This window comes from Marmota monax, unplaced genomic scaffold (assembly GCF_021218885.2).
Source record: "Marmota monax isolate L192 unplaced genomic scaffold, Marmota_monax_Labrador192_F-V1.1 WCK01_AAM20220418_F8-fsc00001, whole genome shotgun sequence".
Taxonomy (NCBI): Eukaryota; Metazoa; Chordata; class Mammalia; order Rodentia; family Sciuridae; genus Marmota; species Marmota monax.
Genome location: NW_026693777.1, coordinates 36,904,337 through 36,929,319, shown reverse-complemented (window position 1 = coordinate 36,929,319; position 24,983 = coordinate 36,904,337). Strand labels below are relative to the sequence as shown.

The 24,983-nt window shown below is 38.2% G+C and overlaps 1 protein-coding gene across 6 annotated transcripts in view; it reads right to left on the bottom strand.

The window, feature by feature from the left end:
• Fmn1 (formin 1) overlaps positions 1–24,983 on the bottom strand; it is a 401,580-nt gene that overhangs the window by 253,571 nt on the left and 123,026 nt on the right. For 5 of the 6 annotated variants that reach the window (XM_058584664.1, XM_058584667.1, XM_046461452.2 and 2 more), the window contains one exon: positions 24,633–24,750. The exons of the other annotated variant lie outside the window; for it this stretch is intronic. In XM_058584664.1, the coding sequence (XP_058440647.1) occupies positions 24,633–24,750 (118 nt within the window). The remainder of the gene's footprint in view (positions 1–24,632; positions 24,751–24,983) is intronic. 6 annotated transcript variants of the gene reach the window in all.

The following is a 24,983-nucleotide window of genomic DNA, read 5'->3' as shown; positions in this document are numbered from 1 at the left end:
CAGCATCAGCTACATATTAGAATGACCTAAGGAGGCTTAAAAAACACTCAAGCTTCATCCCAGCCACAGAGATAGACCCAACTGGTTTGAGATGCATGTTAGGCACCAGGATTTTTTAAAGTTCTCCAGGTGATTCTGATATGCAGCGGAAGTGGGCATTTGTTAGTTACCCCCAAACAATGACTTCTGGGGATAACTCAGACAACTCACATCTAAATTGTACAAGGCATGTCCCTTGTTGCTGCCAACCCCAAGCTCTCTTGCCTTCCAACTTGATGAAGCCCTAAAGTGAATTTTGCACTGAGCCTTGAGCTAAGATAAAGAAAAAAATTGGGTTCTTCCTTGCCCTACTGCAGTTCCCCTGAAATTCTAGCATCTACAAATAATGCTTAAATGTTAGGAAAGCATAGAAAGGACCACGAATGGGAAAAAATTTAAAAAAAAAAAGGCAACTCCATCTATTTACCTGCAAATGCCATAATTTTATTCTCTCTTAATGCTGAGTAATATTCCATTGTGTATATATACCATGGTTTCTTAATCCATTCATCTACTGAAGGGCATCTAGATTGCTTCCACAGTTCAGCTACTGTGAATTAAGCCTCTAGGCAGAACCACTTTATTGGCAAATCCCAAATTAATCTGTCAAATTATCATTTTTTAAACAAACCAAGTGGGAAGCATGCAAAGGACATCAGTTCATCTCACAGAAATGTTCAGTTAGGTCTGGTAACAAAGCACAAGGTGCTATTGATGGAATGGCCCCTCCCAATCTTCAGTGCAGAACCAGCTCAGGAAGCAACCCTATACAGGAGAAGCACCGGTTAGAGGTTCAAGACAAAGTCTAGATTAACTCTATTACAGAAACAAGCACTTCTTAAATTTCTTCAAATGTTTCCTCCTTCATATTGATATAATGATAGGCCAAACCATAAAGTTAATTTCACTAGTTTTTAATAATTTCATATTAAAAATAATATGATAGAATAAAGAAAATGTGACTTCCTGATTTCTGTGGCACATAAGAATTTTCCTGTCTTATCTAGGAAATGGCATTGCCAAAAGTAATCTCCATCTGTAAATTAGTTTGAAGAAACATACAAAACTTAAATGAAACCTTAAAAATGATACAATCTTAAGAGAGTGGATCTCAGAGGCCACTTACGCCAGCCCTCCTCCCTCAAAATACATAGGAAGAAACTAATTCCCAAATAAACTGACTCATTTGATTTACAGGAAAGAGAATCTCAGATCCTTATGCAGATGGAATCACATTTTGTGGCCACACAGAGGGAAAAAAAAAATCACATGGCTCTTCAACAGAGGCAAGTCTCCCAACTACCAGTTTAATATATCTCTACCATACTTTGAAGCCTTTCATGGCTTTTAAATGAGATCAGATGTTCAGAGTATGAGAGAAGGAGAGAATGAGGTATTCTGGGGAGAGTGGAAAACATCTGACATGGTAGCTGCTGGGGGCGGAGTGCGGACTGGGAAAACACGTGAGAGCAGGTGGGCAGCATGCAGGGCCCACTTGTCACTGAGACCTTGTACCATAGTGGCACAACCTTGGCAGTGTACACTTTTCTCTAGCAGTTTTTGCAGTCCAGATGAAGGTAGGAAGAGATACACACTTGGATCTCTCCAGAGCTGCAGCTGGGGCAGCTGCCTGCTGCGAAGGCAATGGGTTAGGCAATCAAGGACAACACTGAGAATGTGACATCACAGGAAGGGCTGCCAGACATGGGGGAAGAGGTACAGAGTTGGGTTCCTAAAGAGGAGCAAGGGTCTCTGTTTTGGGAGAACTGAGGGGGGGGGAGCTGGAATGATAGAAGGTGGTAGACAGAAACTGAAATGTTATAGTTATTTCAAAAATAAAGACCTCTTAAGTAAACATAAGGTCCAGGATATAGACAGATAGTATTAGCTGACTGAAGCAGAAAAGAATACCACTGGAAGTGAGGAGAAGCCAGCATGTGAAATGGGTTATCCACATAACCCATTGTGAATGCGGTCAGCAAAGGAAAGTAGAGATGCCAGAGACCTGGGAGGTCCAGAGAAGAGTGTAATAAGAAGGGCTGCCTTCAAAGTCACACAATACATCCCTAAAGCCCCTAGGATACAAAAAGATCACATGACTCTCTAAAGGCTCCATGTTCTGATTCCTTATGGGATTTCTGTTTTGCTTTTAAGAGTTCTCACAATACAATGACAGGAGCTTTTGAAAAATACATCCCTCATAGGTTAGCGAGGTCATCAGGATCTAATAATGCTTATAAAACCAAGTGATAACTGTCACTTCCATAGCATTTTACATTACCAACCCACATTGTGATGCTTTATAAATGCCATTATTTCCTCAAATACAAAACGCCTCTGATGCTAAGATGCCTCAGCATTTACGTGACACAAAGAAGTAGTGCTGCTATTTATAATTGTAAAATATTCTAATTTCAGATGTGGAAAATGTGCAGCATTCATCCAATAAATTATTTGCTCATTTAATCATCATAACAACTTTATGTAGGAGACATGATTATTGCCTCCATAGGGAAATCAAGACACAGAGAGATTAAATAGTTGGCCAAGCTCACCATAGGTCACATGCAGCACAGCATGTATTTGAACCCAGAAAGCCTAGCTCCAAAAGCTATATTTGCTGAGGAGGAGAAAAGAATTGTGTATTACAATACACACACCTAAACACAGGTATCAGCAGAAGAAGCCAGAGTCATAGAGTCTGCTGCTGATTCAGGGTGTGGACAATATCCAAGACTTCTTGCATTCCATGGGACAGATTCAACTCAGGCCTAGTACTCTCCAGAGGACCAATTAGCAATTTCCTGAAGTAGCCCTCATGGCAGCATGAGTCAGTGCCAACTCACCTCCCCCCACCCATCCACAGGGTTGTTTTTTTTTTCTTTTTTTTTTTTTTTCCCCATTTGGCCATTACACCTTTAGCAATATGTAGTCTTCCCCTTCTTCCGGTTATCATGTTTTATTTCAGGATGGCAAATCCTATAGCACCATTTACAACGCCCCCAACAGAGAAGCCACAGCTGAATATGCACCAGATGTATTCAGCATCTGATTGCACAGCCTCAGGCTGCTCCATCCTCTCTGGCATTCCTAACTAGTAAGCTGGAGGCCAGGCTCATGAAATTTATGCACTTCCTTTACAGCTTACCACCTTGGTTACTGTGGCAACTGGTGTCATAAAAATAGAAGGTCACAGTCATCATTTATATATTAGTTCCTATGTTAATTATTAACATAGGAACTAATATTCAAACATACTGGTAATCAAAGAAATATTAGTAAAGCAATAAGACATTGTTATTGTCTCTCTCTTTAGAAAACATAAATCATACAACTCCATGTCTAAATATCAATAAATATGATCATTAAGAGTTATCATCAGGGCTGGGATTGTGGCTCAGCAGTAGAGCACTCGCCTAGCACGTGTGAGGCCCTGGGTTCGATCCTCTGCACCACATATAAATAAATAAAATAAATATATTGTGTCCAACTACAACTAAAAAATAAATATTAAAAAGAAGTTATCATCATTATTGACAACAACAAAATTAATACTCAGTGATACTAGAATTACTGCTACTATTAACACTGGTTGATTGTGTTTTAGGAACCAGGCATTATGCTGAGCATTTTATATGACTTGCTTTCTTTAATCTATAGAGGAAGGCTCCATAGTAGTCCACTCAGGAGGACACTCAGTCACTGGCTTAAAAAGAGAAGTAGGTGCTACTTTTTGAGAAGCTAATTTGGCAACTGGTATCAAAGACAGAACAGGTGCATGATGGTGGTAATGATGTTTTCATTGATTCGCCCCTCACAGAAAATCTAGAATATATTCTGAGATTTAACTAAGAATTAATTACAATGTTATAATGTCAAAAATAAATATTAATTTATTATGTTTAATAAATTCAACTGAGGAGGGGAAAAGAATTGTGCATTACAATACACATACCTAAACAGGGTATCAGCAGAAGAAGCCAGAGTCATAGAGTCTTATGACTTTTTAACTTATCCACCAACACTATAATACTCCATAGCTATTAAAATAGTTGATTAAGGATTCTTGTTTTCTTCTGTTTGTGTATATATTTTCTAATTTGTCTACAATAAGTTTATATTATTCATCTAATTAAAGTATTTTATATGAAGTGTTCCGGTTTTACAAGTGCAGCTCTGGTTCCAGTTAAGCATTGAAGAGTTGCTGTCAATCAATGGCTGGATCATACTACTCTAAACAGATTCACAGATGTGAGGCAGGATGGCATCAAGATTGAGAAAGCAGACTTTGTACTGAGAAGCCCTGGTTAACATTCGAGCTCTGCCATCTACAAGCAGTGGGACCTGGGAGTTATTTTACCCCTGTGTCTCAAGTTTCCTCATCAGTGAATGGCAATAATGATGACTCCCATCTCACAAGGTCTTTGTAAAGCTTACAGATAATATCTATATAAAGCTCACAGCAGTGCCTGGCACCTATATATATATATTACTAGCTATTATTATTACTATTATTGTTCCGTATTCACTCTAAACTGAAAGCTTTGCTTCCTATTGCATTGACAAAACTGAAGCAGCCCAAAAGAATTTCCACATCCTCCCACCTACCAGCTGCCCTGGGACCTATTACTAGAGATGGTTTTCCTTGTTCCTACCAAAGCCAACCCCCTTCCTACACAACAGCACACTTCTTTTCTCCATCTCAATGGCATTACCATCTTAAGGCATTACATGTCTTCCATCTTCCTCCATCAAATTCTCTATCTCTACTAGAACCTTCTCTCTGGCACACAAAAATACACTATTTTATTTATTAGTAAAAAAATGAAATCTTTTTTTTTTTGCTCCCACTTGTCCCACCAGCTACCATCTCGTCTGTTGTTGTTTGTGTCCCTTTGGCAGCCAGACCCTTAAAAACTTACCTATGTACTACCTCCAACTGTCATTCTCTTAAGCCACTCCAAATGAGACCTTTATCCTGACACCTCCACAACATCCTGCAGTGTGAAAATCACCAGTGTCCATCAGGCTTCTCAACGCAGTGGTTAATTCTGTCCTGATTCATTTGCTCTACCAAGCAGCACTCTCCCTTCCTTGAGATACTTTCTTTACTTGGCACTAGGGACTTCCTTGGTTTTCCTCCTAACTCACTGCAGGCTCCTTCTTATCTTCATCTCAGTCTCTTCCTGTTGGAGTCCTCATGTCAGGCCTGCTTCCCCTACTCTATCTACACCTACCATTGTACCCAGGCTCCAAGTTTTAAACACCAACTTTCATATGTGCAAATGATCCCCCAATACACATCTACAGCTTAAGAGCCTGCTTCTCCAACTCCATACTCACATAACTGAATGCTTGCTCAACGCTCTCTCACATCTGTCAAACCAACATCTCAGCATTCAATCTTCCCCCTTCACATTGCCTACCTGGTCTTTTCCTTCCCCAATTCATGGCAATTCCACACTACCATCGCTCGGGTCAAAATCCTGACACTGTCTCTGATTCTTCTCCCTCACATTCAGTCTTTCAGAAAATCCTGATGTCTCTATCTTCCCAATAAATTCTGAATCCAATGACTTTTTACTCCCTCCTTTACTACAACACAATTTACAACACCACCATCTCCTGGGCAAATATAACCTCTTACCTGGATTACCACAAATACTCTCTGAATAACTGGTTTCCTTGTGACCCTGGACCCACTTATCTCCACTACCTGCTGCCCCTAATCTCCAGTTCATCATAGAAATAGGGAGCCTTTCCAAGCACAAGGAAGATCACGTCACACCTCTGCTCAAGGATCTCTGTATGTCTCTATTAGGGATTCACATCTGATTTTTAAAATGACCTTAAATTCTTTAGTCATTGATTTCTTTCATTTCTGATTCTTATTAAAATTGACAAGAAAAATGAGACAGAAAACACACTCCTATCTGGCTGACCTCCCAGAGGCCAGTCAAAGTTCTGAAAGATGGGCTCACCTAAGAAACAGATTGGGCGATTCTTGAGTACCCCACTGTGGAACAGATCCTCTTGTTCCTTGGCAGAGAGACCTGCATTCCTACTCTCCTGCACAGCTTCAGCCCTTCAAGCACTCCTTAGCTGATCTGAATTTGGGTAAGGGGTGAGGAAGGAGTGTGGGTGGGAGGACAGATTATGGAATCTTGTCTAAGACAGCTGCTGCATAGGCTGGGCTGATTCCAAGGGTATCGGATAGAGTGGGTGGGGGAGTTCTCTGAGCAGGCTCATACCTGAGGGAATTGGCTGTGTCCTTTATAACCTTAGACTGCAGTTATAACCACTGAAAACCTGTAGCAAGCCACGTTGAAAGGAACTTTGCCATACCCTTGGGAAAGATCAACAGTATTGACACTTTTGTAGAAAGAAATCTTCCACTTTCATTTGCTTTGACTCACAGAACTGACTCAATAAATGTCACCCATCGCTGTGCATATTCTCACTCCTGGAAGGTGTCTGCGTTTTTAACATAGTGGCAGGTGATTTCAGTATAGTATTTTTCAACACGTAATCCAGAACAGTGCTTTTCAAACTCTTTTCTTCATGCCACCACTAAAACTTTCTAAAAAATAATATTCCTTACACATAAGGAAACTGACTCCTAAAACTTTTTAAGTTTAAATGTTTGTAAGGAACAAATTTTGAGAAATTTATGAATGGTGCTCTTTTTTTTTTTCAATATTTATTTTTTAGTAGTAATTGGACCCAATACCTTTATTAATTTTATGTGGTGCTGAGGATCGAACCCAGGGCCTTATATGTGCTAGGTGAGTGCCCTACTGCTGAGCCACAACCTCAGCCCTGAATGTTGCTATCTTAAAACTACTATATCACTCTTTCAAATGTAGCTAATGGAATCTAACAATGCTGCAACTTGCCACCCAGCATCACCCATTTAAAAAGGGTGTGGACAAATTCTACTTTAACATTCAAAACTTTTAAATGGTTCTTTTCGTAATCCCTTAAAACATTTCAAATTTTTCATAGTATTTACCAAAAATAATACAGTTTTGCGCTTGAATGTTTTTATTAATAATTTCCATGAGGATACAAACAAAAATAACTAGATTTTTTGACATTCCTGCTATCACAAGAATTTTAGTTTTAGGTTTACTTCTATGATATCATATTTTTATTAGCACCTTCTATAAAAATAATTTCTATTAAAATTGGAAAATTATTAAACATAAAAATTAAAATTTTATTGAAAATATACATGTATTGGAATGGGTAGGACAGGCTTTTAGGTAGACTGTTTAATACAGAAAGTCTCTCAGGTGTCATTATTTGGAATTGTTCTTACTTCAACGACCAGGGGGTTTTTACATTTGAGCGAGGTATCCCAGAAAGATTTAGAATGGCTGAGACATGGGTCTTTCCTTGGTAGATAGGATAAATAATCCACTTAAATTAAAAATACTAATGGAAGCTGAAATTCTGGGAAGTAAATTGTTCAAAATTATCCATACCTCTACTCTACCCCTTATAAGGTCCTCCTGTGCTCCTGTTTCAGGATTGGTCTTCATATCAACAGTGCCCAGACATCTTGTTAAAAAGTCAGATTCAGGGACCCCATTCCAGATATCTAAATTATAATAGCTCGCCAGAGTAATTTTTTCTACTGAAAACTGAGGAAGACTGAATTGGAAGATAAAACAAACACATAAAATGTTAAACAGTATAAAATTTAAATAAAAATTCAACAATAAAGGAGCTATCCTAGTATCTGATACCCTAGGGCTTTAGAAAAGGTCATGGGAGGGTGGTTATTAAAAGGCTTTATAGAGGAAGCAAAACTAGAACTGAGAGGTGGGTAGAATTTGAAAGATAAAATAGCAGAGATAAATAATTTACCAAAGTCTGAAAAGTATTAGACAGTGATATTGTTGGCTAAGATGGAAGAAACAGTTTTGCCTTCAAAAAGTGTGTGGCTTATCATAGAGACCCTGGTGGGATGGCAGAGGGTTATTTTGTCTGAGTGTTACAAATATAATTATTTGCTGTTAAAAATAATATAAGTTATTAGTAAAATTAGTTTTCAGGTAAATTGGTTTTAAACAACTTCTTTATGAGTTCCTTTCAAGAAAATCAACCTAGAGATGAATGTATATTTTATCCAAGAACTGAGTAACCTAAAAGTGTAATAAAGACTAATATGTATTACTATTAAGTCTCACATCCATCCCAAGATCTACTAATTTTCATTATCTTTGATCACATTAACACTCCACATCATGAGCAATAAAGGTTTTTAGCATAACTGTTCATAATCCTTGATGGTCTCTATCCTTAATCACCTAGGCTACTACAAAGAACTCCAAACTGGTCTTCTCCCCCTCAATCCCCACCCCACCTCTCTCCCAGACTCATATTCATCCTTAATACTCCCAGAGGATCTTACATACCCATATTGGGTTCTGTAATTCTCCTTCCCCACTGTCTACAGCCCAAGGACCCCAACATGTCATGCCACCAGATTCTCTCCCGCACAAGACCTGGTCTCCTCCAGGTCTACAGGGTTAAAACTCTCATGTGGGAAGCCATTCTCGCACGTGATTGGGCACCTCCCTGACTGGGTGTGAGGCATTCTGGCCAAACTGTGTCGGAGCTAATCCCCACCCTCTCCAGGTGCGAGAGCCTGTCTGTGTGGGGGTATGACTGACCATTGACTCTGAGACCAATCACTGACCCTGACCTTAGAATGCTGCCCCCCTCGACCTTCATTGGATGGAATTTTCCCCTGAATTTCTTGTTACCCAATAAAAGGCCACTCCCTGGCATGCTCTCTCTCTCTCTCTCTCTCCTGCTAGTCCTGAGTAAGCCTTGCTGCCCCACCGGGTGGTTCGAGGTGAGAGCCAGAGGGGAGAGCCCTCTCAGACCTGGTCATAGAAAAAGGTAATTGAGTCTGTGTGTTTATTTCGATCTCACTAGTTAACTTCTATGCTACGAACCTCTTTAATGAAACCAGCGTGCTGATCGCGCGGTGGACTCTCACTTACCATCCCCTTTGTCCCTTATGTATCAATCCTGGAAAACCCAAGCAAGTGCTGCTGCTTTCTCTATATGCTCTATATGCTCTGCCTTAGCTGTTTTACCCTGACCCTTGTCTTCCAAGTTGGCTCAGGAGTCCTATGCTACCTGCTCTAGGTAGGATTGATGGCATTTCTCCTCTGGGTCCAACTATGTGCTATACATTCTCCCATAAGAGCATTTAGAATGTTTATTGTGTTTATTTGAATACATTTCACCTCTCCCCACTCTACTTTCTGTCACCTACTCACTCTGGCCAAAAAAAAAAAAAAAAAAAAAAACTAAATTAGATTAAACAAAATCATAAGCTGCTTGAGGACAAGGATCTTATGACATTCGTCTTTGTATTCTAGGCACTTGCCAAACTTACCAGTACGTAGCAGATGCTCAGTAAATATTTGCCAAATGAATGAATGCATCATTATTTGCAACAGTAAACTTAAAACAGCTCCAATGAATTAGACACTAATAATATACTGATTGTTACTAAATAAGAGTTAGATATGATCTGGGAGCATCAATGACTCTGATGTCACAGCCACTTACTGCAACTTCTAAGATTACACCACGGGATAGGATATGTGTTCTAACCAAATCAAGGGAAATCCCCTAGGAGCCACCCTAGTCTCGCCATGTAGCTCAACACAAAACAGCTTTTCATCACAGTTCACTTCTGCCTATCTGGAATAGTGGTGCACAGAAGGAGTCCTAATGTTCAGAAAAAAATAGCATCGTAGAATAGCACAGAGGACAGATCTGAAAACCACTCAGTTTCTATTTTAACAAATCCAGTGCTCTACTATGGAGTCATCATATGCTTTCCTACTTAGAATACAGAAAAACATCTTAATAGTTTCCCATATCTTGAAGTCGCAAGGTCGATTATTTTGGGTGAGGATTTTTCTTTACTTAAAATGACCTAAAAATCAGTAACTCAAATTCAGCATTTTATCACAATTAGATAAACTTGTCTAAAGAAGATAGAAAAATGGTTCCACATTAACAAATCTAAAATGTAAATCACGAATCACATTGAAGAAAATCACACATGCTGCATGATTGTTGAAATAACTATACCCCAATGTATTAAATTCAAACTACTTTTTCAGATCAAAACATTTAGATTCCTAAGTCTATAATAAAGATTGTTGATGCTGAATCACTAACTAATGTAATTCTCAGCTGGAAAATATTATAAAGACGCCTTTAAAATCAGGAATAACCTGAAGTCTGCTGTTCATTACATTCCCAGCCTTGTTTTGGAGGTCCTAGCCAGTAGAAAAGGGTTAAGAAAAAATAACTGATTTGTGTTTTATTTTCTAATATTAAAAATACAATTTAAAATAGATAAAGGACTTGAGTGGGCATTTCTCTAAAGCAGATGTACACATGACCAATAAGCACATAAAGAGATGTTCAACATCACCTATCATTAGGAAAATGCATATCAAAAGCACAATGAGAGCTGGGTATCCACTAGGCTGGGTACTGTTGGGAAAAAAATAGAATGTGGAAAAATAGAACTGGTTCACTGCTGATGGGAATGTAAAATGGTGCCTCTGTTGTGAAAGACATTATGGAGGTTCCTCAAAATATTAAAAGTAGAACTACTCCACGATCCAGCAATTCCATTTTGGGATCTGTATAAAGGCACACATGCAGCGCACACACACACACACAAACACATACGCACACAAACTGAAATCAGGATCTTGAGGGTGTCCTGCATTTTCATGTTCGTAGCAGCATTATTCATAATAAGCAAGAAGTGAAGCAATCTATTCCATAGCTGAATGGATAAACAAAATGTGGCAAGACACATTCAATGGAATGTTATTCAGCTTTAAAAAGAAAAGAAATCCTGTCATGTGCTACGAGATGGATAAACTTTGAGGACATTATACTAAGTGTAATGAACCAATCACTAAAAGACAAATACTGTATGATTCCAGTTTTATGAAATTCAAATTCATAGGAACAGAAAGTAGAACCGTGATTGCCAGGATCATGGGAGAGGAGAGGTTTTCACTTTGAATGAATGTAACTCCAGTTTTGTAAGATGGAAAAGTTCTGGAGAGTCATTGTACAGCAATGTAAATATCCTTACACCAGTAAACTATACACTTAAAAGGAGTTACGACAGTAAATTTTATGTCTTGTATTGTTTACCCACATCTGTGAATAATTGCTTCAATCTCTTGGCTATTATTTTATAGCATTAAAAACAAACGAAACACAAATTATCATGGTCTGTCTACATAAAGATATCCCAAGTTAGCAACTAAAAAAGTAAAAAAAAACTAATAAGAATACAGAGTCAAAATTAATAGAAACATAAGAAAATCAATAGCTTTATTCTATTAACAACACCAGTTGGGGAAAACAATGGGGAGAAAGTCCCATTTATAATCAAACACCCAGAAATAAATTTAAGTGTACAAGAGCTATAAGAAGAATACTGCACAAATTTACTAAAGAGCTTTTAAAAAATCCTGAATTGCTAGAGAAATAAATTATGCACCTGGATGGGAAGACATGATACTGAAAGACTCTATCACACACTAATATATAAAGAAAAAAGGTCAACCCAAATCCCAGTGGGATAATTCACAAATTTGAGAAATAGACTTTAAAGTTCATATACAAGAGTGCATGTACATAAGTTCCTGGAGGAAAAAGATCAAGTGGAGGTGATTTGCATAAGGTCTAGATAAATATATCAACAAAGATTAATAAAGGGTCTAGAAAAAGATCAATATATGAAAGGAATTTATATATGAGAGTTGGTACTCCTTGTAAGAATGAAGTATTTGTTAGATGGTGCTGGGGCAAAAGGTTATCAGTTTGGAAAAAACAAAACTAATAAAAGCAGCTTCCATTATTTTGATTTAACAATGACACAACTACTCTGATAAGATCTTTAAATGAATTATTTCATTGAAACCTAAAAAAACAAAAATTTTTAAAAAGTCTGTTTTTACAAATAAAGAATGTTAAGTACAAAATGTGAACTTACCCAGAGTTACACAGCCACTAGCTGCTGGAGCCCCTAAATTTGAATCTATAGCCCAAGTTCCCTAATCATTACAGCACACCATCACCCCTGACCATACCCTTATCTATACCACACACAAAATCAAACATTCAGTAGAATGAAAATCTAAATATAGATGCATATTAGTTAAGATATACATATTATTAATCTTTACATTGAGGAGGGCTTCTGTAAGACCATAATTTACAAAAACAGACACAGAAAAGATTTAACTATAAAAATTCTGGCACAGTGAAAGATACCATGAAATAAAAAGACATAGCAACTTAGAGACTAAAACTATAATATATGCAACAATCAAAAAGACTTAATATAAAAAGAAGTTTCTTCAAGTCACTAAGTCACAAAAAGAAGAAATCCAAATAGTAAGTCTTATGAAAAGATGTCCAACCTTGCTTATATAAGAGAATTACCTATTAAAATTATAGTATAAAAATTTTAACCCACATTAAATGGATATTGGAGATTATGAGTGACAGGCATTCTTGTTGTGGTTTAGTATTAATAGGGTCATTATTTTTGTGAGGCCAAGGGAGTAACATGGACCAGTAGGAGAAGTGACCAGAACTCTTTTAACACAGCAATTCTGCTTCTCCCTATCAGAGGACTCTGCCCAAAATAGATGAACAAAAAATTTATTGCATCACTGTTGGTAATAGTGAAAGATTCTAAGTGAATAAAAGGTTCAGGATAAGGGAATGGCTCAATACGTCACTTATTATTCTATTGAATACTATGCAGCCATTAAGAATGTGAGGGAAAATGTTTCCTACTTTTCCGACAGGAAAAGTTCTCTAACATATGGTAGAAAGAAGTTGATCTTAGAAGTTTGTACAGTATAATCCCTCTTACATGGAAATGATTTGTCTGCTGTGTCACTCTGTGTGTACACAGATGCATGTGACAGTGTCTGATAAGCTATATTTTAAAAACCCTCTAAGAAGTCTGAGAGATCAGGGGGTGCAGTGTGAAGGGAAAGTTTTGCCTTTACCATGATAGATTTAGCATTGTCTGAATTATGTATAATCACTATGGAAGGGGTATTTTGAAATTTTTAGACCATTCCCTTCCTCCTCTGTCCTTCTTGAAAACCAAATATGTCCTTTTTAATTAGGATGAATGAAACAATCTGGGGGAAAGGCTGAAGTAAAGTATGACTGGACTAAGAGAAAAGGGGGGCTACATTGCAAATGGAAAGAAAAAATATAAACACTGGAAGTCAGAATTTGCATTTGTTTTTATTACTGGTCAGCAAGCAGGACAGTCTTTGAGAACATCCATTCCTTCACCTGAACAAGAAGAGAGATAAATAGACATTCTCTGAGCTGCCTTTCAATTCAAGGACCTCATAGGTGCTATGAAAAAATTCAACTTGTGACCTGCCTCAAGATTCAAGTTTCCCAGCCCCAAAATACTTATTTTATAAAAATCATCATCAGTATTCAGCCATTAAATGTGGTGATTATGAAGACTGTGGGGAAGCACAGAAAATGTTCAGAAGGAACTCAGTAGAGTGCTGACTTGGAATGGTCACCAACATGCCAAGTACACACGCACAGAATTGAGGACCACAACATATACACAAAAAGAAATTTAGTTCCTTCACCATATGATGCTATTGTCTGATAGCCTCAGTTCTCCAACAGCCATGCTGATTCTATGACACAATACTATTCTGACACCACTACCAGACTTAGCTTGTAGACTCCATAGGCTTATGGCCTCAGTCCCATAAGACTGCCCCACGTAAGAGGCCACTTCCAAGAACTGGGTCTGCAGGTCACCCACCTACACCTCTGTAACAACTTGGCTACAAATGTGGAAGCTCCTAACTTGCTGGAAGGACTCATTTTTACAAATGAGGATACAGACCCAGAGTAGTCAAATTTCTTGTCCCAGGTCAAAGCTAGTACATGACAGAGCCAAGCTTCAAATTCAAGTCTAGATGATGCTCAAATCCACGAAACCTGTGGTAAAGGTACTAAACTTGATGATGTCCTTGGGATTTCCCTGGTTCTATTTTCCTTTCCCTCTCAGATAGTTTTCTACCTCTCTCATCTCTTGTTCTCACTTCTTCATCCAATGCTCCCCTGTATTTTGTGGGGAAATCCTCGAGCATTTACAATTAACACTTTAGATTTGGATAGTTCTCAGAAATAATTTGTTCTTTCTATAGATGAAGAAAAAAATTTTTATATTATTTGAAAATTGTTATTTACCCACTGCTGTCTATGAAGAAGAAGGGACCCATAGGAATGCTGTTTGATGAGTGGTTGAAGGCTATAAGCATATGAAGGGCAGACTGAGATGAAGGGACGAAATTATAAAGATAAGGCATGGTAAGGGCTGGCAGTGCAGAGAGCTGAAGCCAGAATGTGGAGAGGTTGCTGGGTGGAAGATCTGGGAAACAACCCTTAGTGGCTGGTAACAGACAATGATTTACAGAATAAAAGAAAAATGGAGTCACTGCAGAGAAAGTTTGAGAAAGAAGACAACTAGTTAAAGGAGATGTTTATAAAAATGTGAGCTACTTGGGAGGCTGAGGCAGGAGAATTGTAAATTCTAGGCCAGCCTCAGTAACCTAAAAAAAACCCTGCCTCAAAATAAAAAATAAAATTAAAAAAAAAGGTTGGGGCTATAGATCAGTAGCTGAGCACCCGTCTAGCATCCATGAGGCCCAAGGTTCAATCCCCAGTATCACCAAAATAAACAACAACAACAACAAAAGGAGGCACAGGATAATTAAAATATTGGTTCATATACCTCCTAAAATCAAGTACATGTACAATATGCGTTTTACCACACAAACTGTGGCTCCATGAATAATAACTGAATGAGCCTCACCTGAACTTTGCAAGAATATACAATAACTAGACTCATTTTTATTCTCTTTAAATTGCTTAGGTGAGCTTCTTTGACTAAACACCCTTCTTTGATATTATACAAGGAATCAAAAAAGCAGTGTGAAATGACAAGTCATTTTCTGTAGACGTCTAGTGAGCCAGTGGGCCCTCACATGCTCTTTTCTAATTATTCAGAATGACTCACTTTAAGTCCCATATTTTTTTTTTTATTAACAGCCATGATTTTTAAATGCTTTACTACGACTGTGTTTTCCTTGTTGGATCTTTAAATACAGGTATGTTGTCAAAAAAACAGAAACAAAACCAAACAAGAACAAAACCATCGATCTCCACCCTCTCCCTGACTTGGGGCTGTCATTCTTTCCAAATTACAATTTCAGCCCATTTATTAGTTACAGCAAGTCATACTCTCACTGGCTGTCGTCTATAAAATGAATAGGATCTCTAAGATGCTTACAGCTATAAGTTTTTAATATTTAAAAGCTGAAATTCTACATTTTAATCTCTTGCTTTGGCTCCATTTTGAGCCAAAGTTCTTTACTGATATTCCTTGAACACAATATATGAATTCTAAGTCACTGGACCACACTCTGACATCCCCTTCCTAAATCCCATTAATGTTAGGGAGTCTGTCTCTGCAGCTCCCAGGTCTAGAGTAAGTGGAAGCTTAGCACCTTGGCTTCACCTCCAGTTTCCCAGTAAACCCTTCTTTTTCTTTTTTTTGGGGGGTGGGGGTTATTGAACCGAGGGCCTTATATATACAAAGCAAGAACTCTACCAACTGAGCAATATCCCCAGCCCACACCATTCTTCCTATACCCAAAAAATGCAAGGCCTCCCTAGCCTTTAGTCTGTTTGGCTTCTGATTTCCATGCTATCATAATCACTGTTTGCAAGTGGTGCCACAAAAGCCTATGAATATAGGATGAAAAAACCCTTCGCCTAGGTAGTGAAAGAGTACATATGTGATCATTTGTCTGGACACATAATCTTAAAGGAGTATCATTCATGGATAATGCAGTCTGCTAGCTATGAATGAAGAAATTTAAACTTCAACTACATTGGTTAATAAAATTTTCCAAGATATTTATAGCTCTCCCTGGCTGATGAAGCAAGGGCAGCTGACTCACCAAGAAGAATGACGAGCACTTTTATCACTTTACAACAAAGCAAACTCTAACTAGTAACACACCAGAAAGTAGGCAGAAAGAATGAGTTGATCCAAAATACTCAGAAACATTTCTGAGCTGCCCCAAGGGTCTGCGATGCCACCTGCATCGACAGCTTGCTCACAATGACCTCAATACCCTGTGCTAAGTTCTCTTTTCTACAAAAGCCATGGTCCTCACACTAAGCAGGGCAGTACATATGCCATCCCCCAGCCCAGCCCAGTCTGGAGGCACCACCAGTGGAGAGAGAGAGCTTTTCCAGATGCACACTGGAAGAGAAACCAAATGCGCACAGTTCCTGTTGAGAACATGAGTGTTTTTCTTTCTTCCTTGCTCTGTGGGTCACTAAGTTCCTGACAGATTCCCAAAAGGTACCATCTTCATTCCACAAACATCAACTTCATTTCTACTCAGAACTTTGAGATATCTACCATAATATATTTTTAAAATTTCTTAATATTGAGACATTCCCAGCAATCCTTAAAAATACAGAATAGGACACAGATGGCAAAGGAAGCCAAGTTTGGGCTGACTGAATAAAAGCTTCCACCTCTGAACTTGGGGCATACACAGATGGCCAGGTTAGGGGAGGAGGGTCTGAAATAGATGTTAAATTAACTGCAGGGTTTCCTTCTGGGGCTTTCTATCATCACTAGCTTTTTAAATTAGTCTCAAAATATTAAGACTCAGTGACCACGGTAAGACTGAAGGGGCAGTTTATATAAATGTGTCCCTCACCTGACAAGCCCCGGGCTTGGGAGGAAAATCATCTGTAGAAACTGTCATGCTTAAGTCATTAGATTCTTATGGACACATCAGACTTTTGGAACAGGAAGCAAATCTGCTAAACAAATTCATACTGTACATTTATTTTTTCAAGATACTATGTCTGGGAACATACTTAGAAAAAATATGTAAGATATGCTCATATACATATATATAAATATGTGTTTATATATAAGCACATATTGTATGATTTATTGAAAGGCATAAAAACCTCTGAACATGTAATTTTATAAGATGTGATTCTGGATGGAAATATTAATTCTCATTCCTACCTCACATTAATTTATAACGCAATGTAATAAAAATTCCATAAGGATCCTTTTAAAACTTAGCCAAGTAAATGGTAGGTCTTTCTTGAAGAATGAATATATTCTCTTGCTTACTTTTTTAAAAGTATGCAAGAGAACTCGAACTGCAAGACTCTGATATGCACTGTAATGTTACAATAATGAAGATTCTGGTATAATACACAAATACATCAAGGAGAGAGAACAAAGGCCGAAGCAGGCCTAAACTTTGGGAAAATAATTTCAAAGCCTGCTGTAAAATAGTTCACAATTTAGATCTCTACCAGATTGTGCACCAAATTTAAATTCTGATATGAAATAGGAGAAAGAGAAGAGCAGCAGAAAGAAACAACTTAAGAAATATGAAAATATAGGTGATCTTAGGAATAGAAAAAGTTTTCTAAGCCAAATGAAAAACATAAAATTCTACAATAAAGGAGGACAGATTTGACTGCATAAGTATTTAAAACTTCTACACATTAAAAAAAAACACACACAGTAAATGAAATTAAAAGGAAATGGTAAGGAAAAATATTTAACAGTTTCAAACAATATTAATTTTTCTTCTAATCCTAGCTGAGGCTGAGGCAGGAGAATTGCAAATTCAAAGACAGCCTGGGCAACTTAGGGAGCCCCTGTCTCAAAAAAATTTTTGAAAAAAAGCTGAGGCTGTGGTAGAGCATTCACCTCACCTGCCCAATGCTCTGGGTTCAATTCTCAGTACCACAAATAAGAACTGTATTAATTTTTACATAAAGACACTCGGTAAGAAAAAACAACTATGGCAATTTGATAATATGCATCAACCCCTTTAAAAAGGCATTTAACTTTAATGGCCAATAATCCTATTACCAGGAGTTTATCCTAATTGAAACACTGACTTTCTAAAATATTGATAATATTTAGTAAAAATCACTTGTGTTCAAATGAGAAAACCAGTCTATAATATTGCCCAAAATTTCTTTTTTATTTCTTAGTGTTGAATTCAATAGGCTTTCCATATTTCATAATTTTGACAATGGTCTCTCTGAAACAGAATCATAGAAAGTTTCTTTTGTTTGTAATTTTCTGGATATTTCCAATTTTTATTTTATTTTGTAATATACAGAACATTTAAAAACTTTTTAGATCAGTAAACAAACCCTGTACATTAAGAGGAAGTAATTATCCACACAGCAAGGCCCTAAAGAATAGTAATTATATTTTCTAGGAAATAATGGGAATAAAAAATACAACTCCCCCATAGGGTGACAAAACAGGATTTTACCTTTGTGCCCTTGCATTAGAAGCCTGTGTTGTGAGGTATATCAAGGCAGATAACATGTGCCAACTCTCCTCCATGCAGGCTTTGGAAGCTTCCATCACCAGGGTCCTGTTGGCTGCCCCTGGCTGGCAGTGTATGCAGGGATGATTCATTTGCCTTTCTAGATCTACTCTTTCCCTTCTTCACCCTATTTTAGGTCCTTTCTGCTGCCCTAAAAAGCTGGCACCATAAGGTTCCTACTCCCCTGGCTTCTCTTCGGATTGGCTGATGGGAATGACAACAAATCATAGAGTGATGAAGAGGGTCAGGCTGTTTCTCCCCAGCTCCCACCTGGCATGTCACAGTGGCCTGGGTGCACCTTTTTACTGAAGGACATAGCACCTCTCCAGCAGCCCTCTCCAAACCACTCATCTTCCCTTGAAGATGTTCGTGTCCCCACAGTCACTCTTACTCTTGCCCCTCCACATGAAGGTGTGGCAAAACTCCTCATTATTATTAGCCTCAGAGTACCTCTCTACCTACATCACTTTTCAAAACAATGCCCCATCTTTGTGAACAGGGTCTGATAAATTCTCAAATAACCCAACTTGAGTGTTACCTAATTCCTGATAGGACCTGAGTTGATGGAGTTTATAAAGTTATGTATGTATTTTTCCAAACCACATTTCCAAATCACTCTTTTCCTTTGTTTAGTATGAATGCACTTACATTTATTTTTTCTTGGAGTGTGTGTGTGTGTGTGTGTGTGTATAATATGGTTTAGAAAATTTTTTCAAGTTTAGGATGAACAAAAGTTTGGCCTTATGCTAACTTTATATTTCAATTACCTAGAATATCTTATGTTTCTAGTCAATGTTTTAAAAAGAATACAGGCAAGTTACTTTCATACAACCTCATTAGATACAACAAAGTGGCTCTTATATGTATAGAAGAAAACATAGGTTATATTGCTTCTGTTCCACCAAATTTAAAGGTAAACTTTTTTCTTCTGGGTCCACTTTGTATGATATCACAAGATACCTTTTCACTTTGTTTCATTTGAACAGAGCACTTCAGGCACAATATGAATTAGTACGTAAGTCCCCCCTCGCCCCCAATCAGCAGTAGAGATCAACTACAACTCAGGTGGCAGTACCTTGAGTGACAGCTCTGGAGGGAGCTGAGGCTTCTCTCATATATCACACATCACCAAGGCTCCTAAAAGCTCAGGACTGGCAATAGAAGTGCCCTTGACATGGGTACAGTTTCATGGCAATCCCACCAGAGAGGCTGCAACAGGAGCCAAAGGCTTCAACTGTGGGGGGTTGGCAGGCAGGAAGGGGGGCTGTCACAGTGCTATCAGCTGCAGATGCCAATGGCTTTGGGAGTGGGAGGAGAGAGCAAACCTGACAGTGGGTACCAGCAATAGTGTTGAGCCACCTTTACATAAGCTAAGAGGACTCTAGAAGCCATAAAGGGTAGTATCTCTGCCTTCTTATCCTGAACAAAAGTGATTTTTCAGGTATTGAGATGTAAGTTCTGACAAAAAGAAAATCAAAGCAGTGACAAATCTGAAGTGGCCAGGGGTGGCACAAGGACAGTGGAGGGCTCATGGTGAAAACACCACCTCTCTCCCAGCTCTGCCAATGACTGGCCAGGGATGTCAGCAGCACATAACCCAACGGCTCATGAGAAACAGCAACACTGGAGTCTTAATATTCCATTTCACTAGATTAACAAGTAATGCACTCTGGGAATAAAGGAGATATAAAAGCATAAGACTTGAACAACTTGGACTCTCTGGATCTAATTTCTGTCTCTGTGTTCCCTATCTTTTTTAGTTGTTGATACACCTTTATTTTATTTATTTATATGCAGTGCTGAGAATCAAATTCAGTGCCTCACACAAGCCAGGCAAGTGTGCTGCCACTGAGCCCCAGCCCAGCCACCTCTGGGTTCCCTACTGAATGGCAAATTTTGCATGTTTCTCTAAGAGGGGAGAAGCCAATGGGGATACCACAAAATGTGTTCAATTATAAGCTGAATACTCGTAAGATTCCTGTTCACTTGAAAAACAGAGCTTAAGAAAATCACAGGGGAAAATGTCAACTTTCTCGAAGTTAGCAATAAATGACAAGGCAACCTCATACAGATAAAGAGTTAATGGGGCAAAAGATAAATTTCCTTCAGGCATGGAATATCTCATGCTTCTTTGGGAATTCCCCTCCCCTAAAGTATGTCAGCTGATTAATGAGAACCAAGAAGGCTCTCAAAATGCTGAGCACTAGACCCTGGAGCACAGTTGGAGAGCCACAGTACTGAGGGGGCTGGCTGGGGCCTGCACACCTCTGCAGACTATGTCAACCCTCCCTGCCTCACTGTGCAACAGAGATCACCTATTGGAACTATCAGCCCCTCCCTGTCACTTTTCCTTATCTCATGTAAGATCTTCAATGGGACACATTACATGAAAACAGGTAGGAAAAACCATCACAAAGGTAGATTGAAATGCTCCTGAGAGAAATAGAAAAGGACAGAAAGCAAAGACTAAGGACATACATACTCTAAAATAGTACTCACGGTGGATTTTAAAACATTTGTGATATTTTGGTGCCGGCAAAACTGTAAATCCATATGTAGCAAAATGAAATTAAACCTCTATCTCTCACCCTCATAAAAATCAACTAAAAGTGGATCAAAGACTTAGGCACTCAAACAGAGACCCTGCACCCAACAGAAGAAAATATAGGCCCAAATCTTCACCACTTTGGCCTAGGATCTGACTTCCTTAACAAGATTCCTAAAGTGCAAGAAGTAAAATCAAGAATCAATAAATGGGATGGATTCAAATTAAAAAGCTTCTTCTCAGCAAAGGAAATAATCAATAACCTGAGGAGAGAGCCTACAAATTGAGAGAAAATCTTTATCATATGCACCTCTGATAAAGCATTAATCTCTAGGATATATAAAGAACTCAAAGACTTAACACCAAAAAAACAAATAACCCAATCAACAAATGGGCTAAGGAACTAACAGACACTTCAACAGAAGAAGAAATACAATCTATCAACAAATATATGAAAACGTGTTCAATATCTCTAGCAATTAGAGAAATGCAAATTCAAACTACTTTAAGATTTAATCTCACTCTTGTCAGAATGGCAATCATCAAGAATACAGGAACAATAAATGGAGGTGAGGAAAAGGTACACACTCATACATTGCTGGTAGGACTTGCAAATTGGTGCAACCACTATGGAAAGATTCCTTAGAAAACTGGGAATAGAACCACCTTGACCCAGCTATCCCACTTCTCACTTTATACCCAAAGGACTTAAAATCAGCATACTTCAGTAACACAGCCATATCAATGTTTATAGCACCTCAATTCACAATAGCTAAACTATTGAACCAACCTAGGTGTCCTTCAATAGATTAATGGATAAAGAAAATGTGATATACATCCTCAATGGAATATTACTCACTTTAAAGAAGAGTGAAATTATGGCATTTGCCAGTATATGGATGGAGTTGCACAATATCATGCTGAGCGAAATAAGCCAATCCTCAAAAAACAAAGACCAAATATTTTCTATAATATGTAGATGCTAATTCACAATATGGCAGGGGGCACTAGAGAAGAATAGTGTTACCTTAGATTAGGTAGAGGGAAGTAATGGGAGGGAAGGGGAGAGGATGTATGGATAAGAAAGACAGTAGAATGAAACAGACATTATCCTTTATGTAGATATGTGTCTGCATGACCAATATGATTCTACAACCCGTACATTCAGAAAAATGAGAAATTATATCCCATCTATGTATATCTAGTACATAAATGAATTCTACTGTCATGTCTAACTAATTAAAACAAATTAAAAATTAATTTAAAAAATTGTGGTATTTATTTCCTTTTCTACTCAACAAATGCCCATTATCACAAGCAAGACTGCCACACTGTTTGGGACAAAACTGTAAAAGACTAAAACCAACAACATAAAGTAGGAATGAGAGCTCATGGTATTCTGAATTTTTGTTTTGTTTTGTTTTACACAATACCTTTTGTTTTCATGTGGTGCTGAGGATCAAACCCAGTGCCTCACATATGTCAGGCAAGTGCTCTTCTACTGAGCTACAACTACAACGCCTGGGTTTTGTTTTTATTAGAGAAACCTTGGTACATCACATTGTGCCACATGATGACAAAAAAGAACGTGGCAGGTGCTTCAATATTGTACTCATAATAGTCCAAGTCTAGAAAACCATAGATGTGCAGGCCAGCTGAAATGGCTATGTATACTTTCACTGAAGATATTGGAACTTTTCATTCTATACAAGAAGCACTACAGAAAAATAAAATGCTAAGAATCACAAGTCTGCAGTTGTTACTTACAGTAGAGGTTAGAAATGACTTGAAGATTCACCTGCCAGTATGCTCTCAAGCACTAAAGATATTTGATATTAAGAGAAAAACCTACTGAACCACCCAGATATTGATCCACTTACAAAAAATATTTTTCTATAACTATGTATAATGATCTTAATATACACATCTACGTAAGACAACCAACAAAATGTAAGTCATATACAGTGTAGAGATGAAAAGAAAGGCTTCCTTTACCCTCTAAAGGGTCACTAGAATGAACTGACAGTAAATGGATGAGATGGGAGAAAAGCACAGTCTTACTGTGCATGTGATGGCAATGAGCCCACAGCCCAGCAGGTTCTGAAGCCTATGCATTTTTATTTCATAGGGGGAGGGGAAATGGGAAATTTAGTCAATTTTTAGAGGAATAGTACATGATTTCTAGGGACCTCTGAGAGCCTGAGAAAACATCTGGTAGATTGGGACAAAGTCATTGGGTCCCTAGAGTAGGTAAAGAATTGCAAATGATCCTCTTTACAAAAGAATCTTAGTTCCCTCCCCACACCAATACTGACTGGGGTTGAAATAGAAGACAATGATGTTCAGCAAAAGTCCACCTAGGTATGTTAACAGTCTTTGGTCTTTTTTCCTGCCATATGAGTTTAGTTAAAAGAAAACTCAGCAAAAACCCCAGAGGTGATTGCTTTCTTCCTTAGTGGATACAGACTTTAAACAGATAAGGAGGTATCACAGTAACATCTCTTCTAGCATCTGCTGATTTTTGTTGTTGTTGTTATTGTTGTTTTGGGAGGGGGGTGTACTAGGGACCGAATCCCACGGTGCTTACCCATAGAGCTACACTCCAGCCCCTTTTCTTATTTTTTATTTTGATATTTTTGAGACAGGACCTCACTAAGTTGCTTAAGGCCTCACTAAGTCGCTGAGGTTAGTCTCAAGTTTGTGATCCTCTTGCCTCAGCCTCTCAAGTCACTGTGCCTAGTGCATCTGCTACTTTTTAAGTTCCTTTAAAGTAAAATTACAGTGTACCAGGGCACCACATTTTGGAGTGACAGTCCCTGGACTCCTTCAATAGGTAATCCCCAAGTATCAGGAAGAAGGCAAAGAGGTTTCATCAGAGATACACACACACTGGATGGATATATTAAAACATATCCATCTGTAACTCTTCAGTTAAAGAATAAAAATATCTAGATCCTATTCCATTTAAATAGACCCAAGAAAATTTCCTGGGAAGTTTTCCAGAGAGTTAGATTGCTTTAAAATTGGCCATGCATTAAATAAATCTTTGTTTAACGAAAGTGAACTAGTAACTGATACGGTATCTGTACATTCACTCTGCACAAGGTGCCTTTATCTCAAAAGCATTACTCAGAGACAAACAAGAAATCAGATTACAGCTCTGGAGAACCATACTCTGCATCTTCCAACAACACTGCCCACTCATACATTATATGAGCACCAGCCACCTGCTGCTTCCCAAGGAATGTGCAATCTACCTTCTCCATTCACTCCCCAAAGACTCTCCTACTTGACACACGTGCCCCTTTTCCATTCATTCCACAGCATTCACCTTTCATCTCACTAGCAGTAAATGTTCAAAGAGGTTTTCTTTAACAGCAGAACCAAAGAGAAGCATTCAGCATTACATTTTATAATGAAACAAAACCCCAAATCCTGAGAGTCTACTGAACTAGTGTTAAAAGCTATTGTAGGAAGAGATTTGTTCCTGGGTGCCTGACTTCCTTTCACATTACCTGCTTCAGTGTACTTCAGTCCCACTTTTTCTTCTGTGTCTTTTGTCTTTGGGGGTGGCCAGACAGCTTGGAGTCTGCCAGGAGTCCTGTCGTCCTGCTCTGTAGGGCTCTGGTCAGGCTGTTGAAAAGTAGGCAAAAAAAAAAAAAAAAAAAATCAGTAAAATGAAATGTGGCTAGAGCCCATTAATTATTGAAAACAAACATGCTAACACTAATTCTAATATTAATTTTAATGGCCAGATGCACACTGCTTTCATTCATTACAGTCGAGACATCCTACTAAGGTACAACTCTTTTCCAGAAGTATAAATGATCAGTTGGGGTGAAAATTAAAAACCAACCAAAAAGACT